This window comes from Heptranchias perlo, chromosome 8, assembly GCF_035084215.1.
Source record: "Heptranchias perlo isolate sHepPer1 chromosome 8, sHepPer1.hap1, whole genome shotgun sequence".
Lineage (NCBI taxonomy): Eukaryota > Metazoa > Chordata > Chondrichthyes > Hexanchiformes > Hexanchidae > Heptranchias > Heptranchias perlo.
The window spans coordinates 90,277,358-90,289,459 of NC_090332.1; the positions used below are offsets into that span (position 1 = coordinate 90,277,358).

Here is a 12,102-nt window from a genome sequence, read left to right on the forward strand (position 1 = left end):
ATAGGGGAATGGGACTTTGTGCAGGATAGAACATGAGCAGTGAAGTTCTGGATGAGTTCGAATTTATGCAGAGTGGAACTCAAAAATGATAGTTTGGAATGATGGTCGAAAACTGTGTTCACTCACAACTAAATATCTACATGGAGTCTACAGCACAGAAACAGGCCATTTGGTCCAGCTGCTCCATGCCAGTGTTTATTCTCCACACGAGCCTCCTCCCTCTCCACTTCATCTCACCCTATCAGCATATCCTTCTATTCCTTTCTCCCTCGTGATTATCTAGCTTCCCCTTAAATGCATCTATACTATTCGCCTCAACTGCTCCTTGTGGTAGTGAGTTCCACATTCTCACCACTCTCTGAGTAAAGAAGTTTCTCCTGAATTCTCTATTGGATTTATCAGTGACTATCTTATATTTATGACCAGTAGCTTTGGACTCCCCCACAAGTGGAAAGATCTTCTCTTTGTCCACCTATCAACATGTAAGTTGTTTAAAATGTAATAATAGTAGTGCTAAACATTTCTCTGTTCATTTGTTTCTATAGAAAATAAAGCACGGAAGAAGGCGATCGCACCTGTGCAAAGGGCAGAATCTATATCTGCTTCCTGATGGCTCAGCCGGTAAAGGCACAGTGGGGGTAATTTCCCCCCTCACTGCCTGGGTGGTAATCGGGCAAAGTGAACCATTTGTTACATCCCATCAATGGGTGGGTGATCTGCTCCACCAGATTACTGCCCACATGGTGTGGGTGAAAATTACCCCCAGCGCAACAATGCCATCCAAACCAGAGTGACCACAGTTTGATCCTGGTTAGTGCTGAGTTAGCTGATCTCAGCTTGGACGGCAGCATAGGATTTACACTCAGCTTCAGTGCTCTTGGACTAGGGAGGGGTTAAATCAGCAAGGCTTCTTAATACAATCCAATGGCCCTTACTGGAAAATGACTGAGTGGGCACAGGGTGAGGACAGAATCACCCTTGATACGATAGCATGCCAGTTCTCACTGTCCAGGCTGAAGACTAACAGTGCGGCCAGATAGCACTTCCCATGAAACTGTCTCCCAGGAGGTAGAACTTGATTGAACGTCACTGTCAAATGGAACCAGCATTTTAATGACCTCAGTGAGTACTGTAAATTGTTTCTGTGACATCCTGCACTGGTATTACAGTTTTACTCCAGGATATCATTTATTTGTTATTGTAATGTGAACTGTGCATAAGTAGGCCATCTAGAGAGCAAAGTAGTTACTTGAAAAACATAACACTGCTTTTATACGACAGGTGCCACAGGAATCTGCTTTAGAGAAATGCAAGTTAGCAGCTCTGTGGTGCAGTGCCAGCTCTGTACTGTTCTATACTTGCCCAAAGCGGGAATCTCAGCGCTTAAATGCACATGCAGAACTCTGCTCACCAATAACATTCTTGATGTTTAGCCCCTGCGGGAGTACAGACCAGAGCTGCTGCTGGACAAGAATTTTCCCTTAAATTAATGCCCGTGTGATGTGAGTAAGAGGAATTTTGATTTTTGCGAGCGTTTTGGTGCTAGTTCAGGTAAACATCACCTACATTTAAAGTTAGTCACTGAGAGATGGCGGCGCAGGGAACCCTGGTGATGTGTGTGCAGTGCACGGTTTGGTCCTTCATGAATCCTCGGTGTATCCAGGGGGCACCACATTTACAATAAATGTCAGAATTGTGAGTCTCTGGAGCAGAGGGTCTCTGTGCTCGAGCAGCTATTGGTCGCAATCCACAGCATCAGGGAGGATGAGGCGTTTCTGGATCGTACTCGGCAAAAAGTGGTCACCCAGAGGACGGTGCTGGACAGTCCAGGATACGGGGATAGTGTAGAAGGAGGGAAGTGGGTGACCATCCACAGGGGCAGACAGAATTCACAGGGACAGAGAACCCCTGCAATAGACACAAAGCATTGGAGAAGTATGAGACGGACAGTGACAGCAACTGAGAGGAGGTTGGCCCTGAGAAACAGTGTGGCTCTGTGGAACGAGGGACTACAGTGAGAGGCTGGTAATGTACAAGAATAGGAGAGTGGTAGTAATGGGGGATTCTATCAGCAGCTTTCTTTTGCAGCCGTGATCGAGGGCCATGAGTGGTATGTTGCCTCCCTGGAAAAAAAAAGTTGAGTTAAATATTCTGAGAACCAGTCAGGCAGCCTGGTACGAGAACAAATAGTCATGTGTTATTTCCCCAAAATATCTCCGACTTTAATGAATACAACAAAACATTTAAAAGAGGAGCTGAATGCTTTCACAGATTACTTAACGCCTGAGACTCAAACATAGGAAAGATTTGGAAGCTGTGTACAATGCGTTAGTAAATAAGACATTTTTACATGATGGACACTTACACATCAGTAATTTCTGGACAGATTAGTTTTCAACACAGTCTGAATTGCCAATCTTGGATTTGAATAAACAATTCCTGGGCAGATATTCTTGACATGATGTTTTTCACTGTTTTTTCCCAGCAACACTCAGAATCTGAGGTGGTTCTAATTCTTCAGGATAGTCTGTGCAGGACCAGTGGTTAACTGTCATTTTCAGAAGCTTTATGGCAGATGTTAAAATCAGTTTAAAAAATACGTCTAGATATATGAAGCAGGTTCCAGCCACAAGGTGACGCCCATATTGAGCACACGAGTGATGTTAGGGAGGAGCCTGGGCCAATGGAGGAGTCCCAGAGAGCACAAGGATGGAAAGGAGAGCAAGATTTAATCCCTCCATATCGTCTATATTCTTCTGCAGCTTCTGATATTTCTGTAGATCTGGGGGAAGTACAGGCAGAAGGGAGAGAAAAATAAATATGGCCAATGCATGCAAAATAAAAATAAAAATGAACATGAATCATATCAGTTGTAGAAAATATGAGTGCAGTAGATTTAATATCCAGTAAAGCCACTTGGTGGAGCTGTGCAACACATAGATTGTCCAATACAGCAGCTTGCCGTTTGCAAACTCCCCACTTCCACCTCCTCCCACTGTGGGGAGAATTAGGTATTCCTGCAATAGGCTGGATTCTTTCTTTCTGTGGAAGGGTGGCAATGATGGCTCTCTGACAGTAAATGCACTGATTTACAATGGAAGCATCAAGAAAGAAAGAACAAACTTGCATTTATATAGCACCTTTCACTTCCTTCATAGCCACTTAATTACTTTTGCAATGTATTCACTGTTGTAAAATAGGTAAACATGGCAGCCAATTTGTACACAGGAAGGTCCCACAGACAGCAGTAAGACATAGTGATCTGTTATGATGTTTTAGTGATTTTTTTGAGGGATAAATGATGCCCAAGACACCAGGAGTACTCCCCATCTCTTCTTAAAATACTGCCATGGGATTCTTTACATCTACCTGAGCAGGCAGATGGGTTCAGTTTAACATCTGTTTCAGTCTTAAACGAAGGCTCCGTATTGGCACTTCCGACAGTGCGGCACTGAAATGTCAGCCCAGATTAGTGCTCGAATCCTGGAGCAGAATGAATCCACAACCTTCTGACTCACAGGAGAGAGAGAGTGCTACCAACTGAGCCAAGCTGACAGTAACACAGTGCTTTCGTTACCTGCAGAGAAGGGTCTTAGACCTGAATCATTGACTGACTGAGGTCTTTTTCTCCACAGACGCTGCCTGACCTGCTGAGTATTTCCAGCATTTTCTGTTTTTGTTTTTGGATTGGCAGCATCTGCAGTATTCTGATTTTTGAGATTGAAAAAAAAAATACTGCAAGAGAAAATTGTCCATAATGTGGGATTGAGAGAGAAAGGAGGAATTGATTGTCACACCAGAACAAAAGGTCACACTAGGGTTAAACCAGGTCGGCAGCAAAACATAAGTTCGAGTGTTTCTGCAAATTTTAGTTAATTTTTAATTATGAAGGTGTGTGCACATTTAAAAGTCACCATCATTATTTTTTAAAAATACCTTTTTATAGTGAAATTTTGTCCTTAATTCTCTTCTCTCTGATTTGTGTTCAAGTTTGTTGTCTTTACCACAAGACAGCAGACAATTTAAACCAAAGCTTGTTTAATTTGTGTGGATATAATTTGTTTCACTTTTACTTTGTCCAATAAATTGTTTTCACTTCATATTTGAAGAGTTCTGTGTACTTCATCTGAAATAATTAGTTACTGAATGAAAAATGTGAAACTTTCGATAGGGGAGGCTGTGTAATGGGATGCTGATTGAGCAGCGGAATAGTTATAGCAGTGAAATTATACACTTTTGCTGCAGTATTTAAATTCAACAATGACTCTTTCATTATCTGTCCTTTAGAGGGAAGTATTTCTTCATTGTCAATAATTAGCACCAAGAAATTATAACTTGTCAATTTTCAGAGTACAAATATCCATAATTATTGTTTGAACTGTTTTTGATGTACTTGAGGTAACACTTCTGGACATTAGGATCAATTGAAAAATGCAAACCGGTGATGAGGCAGATTTCTGATTAGTTTTACTGCTATCAGTAAACCAGCCTAACACCAAAATACACTGAAAAATTCAGTCCATTGTTCAAAGAGGGTTTTCTGTGATCGAGGTCACAAAACAGTCTTCAGGTACAAGTGGGGTTTCTGAATTGTGTACAGGTGGTCAGATGTGTATATAATCCTTCATATTGCCCTTGGGCTGGTATAAGGACAAGGGCATTGGTCTGTAATTTTCCTGTGATCATCTTAACAAAACCAAGAGACTAATTTCTGTTCCCGTGGGATGGGTAATTGTGGAACAGCAATGACTTTGTGATGTCACAGCACACTCAGTGGTGAATCGGAGGATAATCTCAACATAAGAATAATCTAACACACGAATATACGTTGCAATGTACAGGGGCAATATTTTACAAAACCGCATCAGGCTGGATACATCGTCCTGCACTTCACTGAGGGAAATCGACAACAACTACTTGCATTTATATAGTGCCTTTAACATACTAAAACGTCCCAAGGCGCTTCACAGGAGCGATTATCAGACAAAAACTTGACACTGAGCCACATAAGGAGATATTAAGACAGGTGACCAAAAGCTTAGTCATAGAGGTAGGTTTTAAGGAGCGTCTTAAAGGAGGAGAGAGGGGTAGAGGGGCTGAGGGGTTTAGGGAGGGAATTCCAGAGCTTAGGGCCTAGGCAGCTGAAGGCACGGCCGCCAATGGTGGGGCGATGAAAATCGGGGATGTGCAAGGGGCCAGAATTGGAGGAGCGCAGAGATCTCGGAGGGTTGTAGGGCTGGAGGAGGGGCGAGGCCATGGAGGGATTCAAAAACTAGGATGAGCATTTTAAAATCGAGGCATTGCCGGACCTGGAACCAATGTAGGTCAACGAGCAGAGGAGTGATGGGTGAACAGGACTTGGTGCGAGTTGGGATACTGGCAGTAGAGTTTTGGATGAGCTCGATCTATCTTCAAATACCAGTTTGCAGGAACCAAGACCTAGCATTCCACCTAGAGCTTTTGCATAACTACAGTTGACAGCTGAATCAATGAAAGAGTTGAAAGTTAAAGGAATTAAGGTGCCCAATCTATTGGAACAAGCCCAGGTTATTCCTGCTGCATCTTTAAATGTCTTGTGCAATGTAAGTGCACAAAGAGAGAGGGTGATGAGATAATTGATTATTAATAAAAGGAGCTTTAACATACAGACTTGATTCACTCCTCTGTGTTGAAAATACATGATGTTTACTGAGAGATTATTTTTCCTAATGTTTTTTATTCGTTTTCAGTTTTACTGAAATTTATACTTTAGTTTCTTTTATTTCAGCTGTTTGATGATATAAAGACATCCTACCAATGGATCCAGCTGCACCCAGTGACATCAGCCAGTCTGCTATTGAATGTAGGGGAGCCTGTATGTCCTATGGGAAGCTAAATATACTTGATAACCTTAACCTTACTTTACCACAGGGGCAGATGTAAGTGTGCTGATATGTTACATCTGTAGGGTTAGTAGTTGCATTATCATTGTTATAAATTTATTAGGAAACTGCTTTCAGTTAATTTGCCTAGAAATTCTGGTCTAAAAATTGGTTGACACTGCCCCCATTTTACAGGCGTGACACAGGCACCTAAGTGTCCAATATGGCGGGTGGTGTGTGCGCGAATATTCCGCACCGGAAAGGCTGCAGTTTAGGCGTCCAGATCCTGCGCCTGAAACAGGCGTCAGGCCCCTTAGCAAAACACCTGTTTCAGGTGGGCGCCTGGGCCATTAAAAGTCGCCTGATCCAAAATGGCAGCCACCGAATTTCGGGTGCAGATCGGGCCCGGGATGTCCCAGGCCGATTTTGGTAAGTTTTTTTTTTCCCTTCGTTTTACGCCCGAAAAATGGGCAGAAGGAGGTTGAATTTCTCCATCGCTGTGTTTTGTTTTTATTTTACTTTTTCAGGTTATTTCCTATGTCAAGAACCATACAAGAAGTGTGGTGGGCAGATGCTGTTTAAATGAACTTCCAGTACAAAGGGAGTCAAAAGGCATAAGTAGTGCATCATAGGTCATGATATATTGTAGTGAGTGGGGGGGGGGGGGTGTTTGGGGCAGGGGGGAGATGTTTTTTTGGGGGGGGTCTAATACGTTTGTGCACTTATGGCTACAATGATTTTTAAGAAGACCTCCTGTTTCGCCCAGATATGGATTGCTGGGTCCAAGTGGCTGTGGGAAAACCGCACTTGTCCGATGTATTTTGGGAAGATTACGCATCTCGAAGGGCCAAATTACAGTTCTGGGGAAACCTCCAGCGTTTCCAGGCCATGAGGTACCTGGGAGGATGGTAGGATACATGCCTCAGGTACAAGTCTTATGTATTAGGCTTTTAAATGATTATTGATTTCAGTGGATCAGACATGCAATGATTTTGTACTCGGATATAGAAAGTACTCATCAAACTCAGTTATTTCCTACACATTGCCCCCTTATTATTAATAAATACTCCTTTGGATTTATCACAAACAGGAGTTAGCATTGTACAACGAGTTTACTATTAATGACACATTCTGGTTCTTTGGACGAATACATGGATTAACCAGCAAAGATATAGAAGCTCGTATTTCCTTCCTGGTTGACTGTCTAGATCTTCCTGACAAGACTGAACTTGTAAAGCACCTCAGGTATGTAAACATACATGAATTCCAGAATGATACTGGGGCTAAAAGGGTTAAATTATGAGGACACGTTACAGACTAGGTTTGTATTCCTTTGAATATTGACGATTAAGGGGCGATCTATTGAGGTGTTTAAGATGATTAAAGGATTTGATAGAGTCGATGGAGAGAAACTATTTCCTCCGATGGGGGGAGTCCAGAACAAGGGGGCAGAACCTTAAAATTAGAGCCAGGCCGTTCAGGGGTGATGTCAGGAAGCACTTCTTCACACAAAGGGGAGTGGAAATCTGGAACTCTCTTCCCCTGTTGAGGCTGGGGGTCAATTGAAAATTTCAAACTGAGATTGATGGATTTTTGTTGGGTAAGGGTGTTAAAGGTTACGGAACTACGGCGGGTAAATGGAGTTAAGATACAGATCAGCCATGACCTAATTGAATGGTGGAACAGGCTTGAGGGGCTGAATGGCCTCCTGCTATCCTTATGTTCCTATCAATTAAAGGGACAACAACGCCCCATGTCTGTACCGATTGAGTTACCCCTGGTGAAAGACTTATTTGAGGCTTATTTTCTTTAGACTCCTGCAAATTTCTGTTTTGAGTGTCAGTTAGCTGAGATGCTGGAGTTATGTAACATGAGAAGTGGCAAAAAAATTCAGTATATCGTTTATTTTTTTTCTTCATTATGACTCTTAGGTGAACTTAGTTTTGAAAATTCTGCATTCAAAATGGAAGTTACACCTTCATTAGAAAGCAACAGGTATTTTTTTTTATTTGTTCACGGGATGTGGGCGTCGCTGGCGAGGCCAGCATTTATTGCCCATCCCTAATTGCCACTATCAGCCACTATGAACTATTTGAGGGGACAACGCATATTGATTTGTTAATATATTAATGAGAAGGCCCTTTTCGTATTGCTTTCCCACTAGAATACTCGCTGATTATTATTTGTACCATGTTGCTCAGCATTTAATATCTGTTACACGGTTTGCTCCTCACCGTGCTAGACTGTTGGGTAACCAGAACTGTTGGTCTTCTAAATCCAATCAGGATGACTAGTTGCTTTGAAGCAGGTATCAATGGGAAGTGTAAACAGCCACTATTGTCATTCCTTTTTGCTTGTAGCTTGTGGGGATTGCTGACATTGTCCAAGCGAGTTGTCTCTTGTCTTAACAATGGATGTTCGGAGTGTCTATGAGTGTCCACTGTGTCAGCTTATGAGATGGAGGCGGGGCATGACTTACAGCAAACAAAGGAAGTCACTATATGCAGTCATGAGTCTTCAAAGAAGAGATAGTTTTCAAAGGGTGTTACGGATATAGAAATTGCACATTTTACGTATTGGCGTTATAGCGAGATGAGACAGTGAATCAGCAACGATTGTATTGTGTTGATTCACCAAGGAGTCAGATTATTATCTCTCTCTGAAAAGCATTTGTTTTTTTTCCAAGTTCTGCAGTCAGTTCTCGAAAGACCTTGTTTGGCTGGTTTGTCTGTTTAACCCTTCGTGAGCTGGCTCCAGATTACTGTGCTTTTGGACTGACTTCAGTCAGTGTCATCTTGGCTCAGTGGTAGAAAGAAAAGAATGAAAGGAAGTTGTGCATTTATATAGCGCCTTTCACCACCTCAGGATGTCCCAAAGTGCCTTACAACCAACAAAGTACTTTTGAAACGTAGTCACTGTTGTAATGTAGGCAACGTAGCAGCCAATTTCCGCACAGCAAGATCCCACAAACAGCAATGAGATAATGACCAGATAATATGTTTTAGTGGTGTTGATTGAGTAATAAAAATTGGCCCCAAGATATCTGGCGAACTTCCCTACTCTTCTTCGAATAGTGCCATGGGATCTTAAACCGAGGCCCCGTCTGCCCCCAGTAAAACGTCTCATCCGATAAACAGCACCTCCAACAGTGCAGCACTCCCTCATTACTGCAGTGTGAATGTCAGCCTGGGTTACGTGCTCAAGTCTGCGGAGTGGGACTTGAACCCAGGACCTTCTGATAGGACTCTCATTTCTGAATCAGAAGATTGTGGGTTTAAGCCCCACTCCAGAACTTGAGCACATAATTTAGGCTGACATTTCAGTGCAGTACTGAGGGAGTGCTGCGTTGTCGGAGATGCCGTCTTTCAGATGAGATGTTAAACGAAGGTAGAGCTGAAAGGTTCCAGGGCACTTTTTAATCCCTCAACCAACTTCACCAAAACAAATTAACTGGTCATTTATCTGTTTGCAGTGTGCAGATTGGCTGCCATGTCTGCCTACAACTTCAAAAATCTAATTAATTGATTGTGAAGCACTTTGGGACGTCCTGAGGTGATGAGAGGAGCTATATAAATGCAATTTCTTCATTTCACTGCCTCCTGTTAATGCTCGCTTCTGTAAATAATACTATCTGTGAGTAAAGCTGTTTAATAGTTTAGTCTTTTACACAAGTGTCTGCCGCTGTTAACATTAACTATCTTCTGAAGTGACTTGAGACGTAGCAGAAGTCCGATATGTTATCAGTGAACGGGTTCATGTTCCCCTGGGTTCTGCTCGTCCACATTACTTTGCATAACAGGTCATTCCTTGGTTGATAGAGAGGGTCGGTCTATCGGCTTGTGTTCTTTTGTATTGGGTGCAAGAAAAGTACCTGGAGTGATTTTGAAAGGAATAGCATTCTGCACACCAGCTCTGTGGCATAGGTCGAATATTTATCTGTCGGTTAGCAACTGACAGCAGCTGTTTGTATTTCTTGACTTTTTTGCACATGGAGGGAAATTAATAAAACAAGAATCGCACATTGCAGCAGAAACCAGTTTAACCGGCTGGCAGATATAAAGCTGAGAAGGTGGATTCCCTTCGCCTCTTCACCTCCCGCCCCACTCCCTACAGTGCATGACTTAATGCTCTGACGTACACTTTCATTTCCACCCATATATTTATAGTTTTAACAGTTTTGTACAAATTGTGGTTTATATGAGGTTCCATCTAAATATTTAATAACTTTTAAGTAATGTCCCAGTGAGTGACGTTATAAGCCTCTTATTGTTGTCCTGACTTAATCCTCAAAATGAAAGACGGGAGAGGTAATTTAAAGAAAAACTTTTCAATGACACCTGGGCCATCGTGAGATGGGCTTGTACCTCCTGACTTCCCAAACTCAGACATACTGTACTGTGGAAGGTGGAACATTAGGGAGGAGGAGAGTTTGATGGAGAGTAATTCAAAACTCATCCCTCACACCTCATAACATCCAGTTTCGGACCAATATTGTTGACTGGCTGGGTGCAGGAAGCCTGGTCATTATCAGAGCCGGGGGGACAAGGTAAGAAAATGTCGACCTGCTGAGGTGGGGCTTCTTGCACTGAAAAGCAAGATCCATGATCAGCAAAAAAAAATTCAAATTTCAAACCTGCAAATTTACATCAGAGCAATCATCAACTTACACATTTTCTGAGACCTAAAATACAGAAATTAAAGTTCTACATTATTTAAAAATAGAATTTAGCAGAGCTACTGCCACACTTCCGATGCGTAAGCAATTTTTGGTGGATTGGTAAAATCCATGTGAAAGGTTTTAATATCCGTTCTAACTCTGCCCCTTCCCCTCCAGCCAGTGACGGGGAAATCCACTGTCTGTTCAATGCAGACTAGTTTGGATAAAGGTTGGGAAATTTTCTTGCAGTAACATGTGCCTGGCGTGCGGTCCACGCGCCTGGAGTACGGTCCACGCGCCTGGCGTACGGTCCACGCGCCTGGCATGCGGTTCTCGCGTCTGGAGTACGGTCCACGCGCCTGGTGTACAGTCCACGCGCCAGGTGTACGGTGCATGCGCCTGGCGTGCGGTCCACGCGCCAGGTGTACGGTCCACGCGCCTGGCGTACGGTCCACGCGCCTGGCGTACGGTGCACGCGCCTGGCGTACGGTTCTCGCGTCTGGTGTACGGTCCACGCGCCTGGTGTACAGTCCACGCGCCAGGTGCACGGTGCATGCGCCTGGCGTGCGGTCCACGCGCCTGGTATACGGTCCACGCGCCTGGCGTGCGGTCCACGCGTCTGGAGTACGGTCCACGCGCCTGGCGTACGGTCCACGCGCCTGGCGTACGGTCCACGCGCCTGGCGTACGGTCCACGCGCCAGGTGTACGGTCCATGCGCCTGGCGTACGGTCCACGCGCCTGGCGTACGGTCCACGCGCCAGGTGTACGGTCCACGCGCCTGGCGTACGGTCCACGCGCCTGGTGTACGGTCCATGCGTATTACCAGCCTGTAGCGTGTCAAGAATCCAATTATCCTGACGTTTATCTCAGAACAGTTCTGTTAGAAATGATCATAATAGAGAATGAATTGTCTGTTTGATACAAGAGGGTTCTGCCTTTTTCAGCGGTGGTCAGAAACGACGAGTATCCCTGGGAGCTGCTCTACTCCAGGAGCCACAGCTCCTCTTACTGGATGAACCAACTGTTGGAGTGGATCCAGTGTTACGAGCCAGGTAATAATACTGAACCAGATTGGTCGCCCCTATTCCCAGAACTTTTACTGATTAACTAAAACGCTGTTTCCTCCGATCGATTTTTTTTTAATAGAGATTTTCAGGAAAAAAAATGAACCATTTGAAGCAAACTGCATCTCAAACCCCCTGCTGAAAGGGCCCTCCTTCGGAATAAATGTATTTAACAACCAATCTATCCATTCTTCTCCGGGGCTGCCACTGAAGCCAGTCTTCCAATTGGGTCAGTGGTGCTGGAGCTCTTCGAGTGACTGGCCGGGGTTGGAGGTGGGGTGGGGGTTTGTGGGGATAGTGGGACGGGGGTTTGGGGGAATGGGAACGAGATGCGCCCATAGTGGCACAGGCTCCCGCCAGCCATATTTAAACCCCCACCCACCCCCCCCACCCAATCCCAGGGACTTTGGCAACATCAGGACCCGAGGTCACCAACGAACGCCCCCACCAGTCGACCCACTCAGTGGATTCTTTGGGCCTTTGTCTCCTGGACTGGAGTTGTTGGAACATGGAGTTAGG

At 44.1% G+C, this 12,102-nt stretch overlaps 1 protein-coding gene across 1 annotated transcript in view; it reads left to right on the forward strand.

The window, feature by feature from the left end:
• The first annotated feature begins 333 nt into the window (after nucleotides 1-333).
• The window catches only part of abch1 (ATP-binding cassette, sub-family H, member 1), a 49,206-nt gene continuing 37,437 nt past the window's right edge, over nucleotides 334-12,102 (forward strand). Inside the window, exons 1-5 of the mRNA XM_067989517.1 lie at nucleotides 334-482; nucleotides 5,768-5,918; nucleotides 6,628-6,787; nucleotides 6,952-7,106; nucleotides 11,464-11,571. Coding sequence (XP_067845618.1) covers nucleotides 5,797-5,918; nucleotides 6,628-6,787; nucleotides 6,952-7,106; nucleotides 11,464-11,571 — 545 coding nt within the window. The 5' untranslated portion in view covers nucleotides 334-482; nucleotides 5,768-5,796. The remainder of the gene's footprint in view (nucleotides 483-5,767; nucleotides 5,919-6,627; nucleotides 6,788-6,951; nucleotides 7,107-11,463; nucleotides 11,572-12,102) is intronic.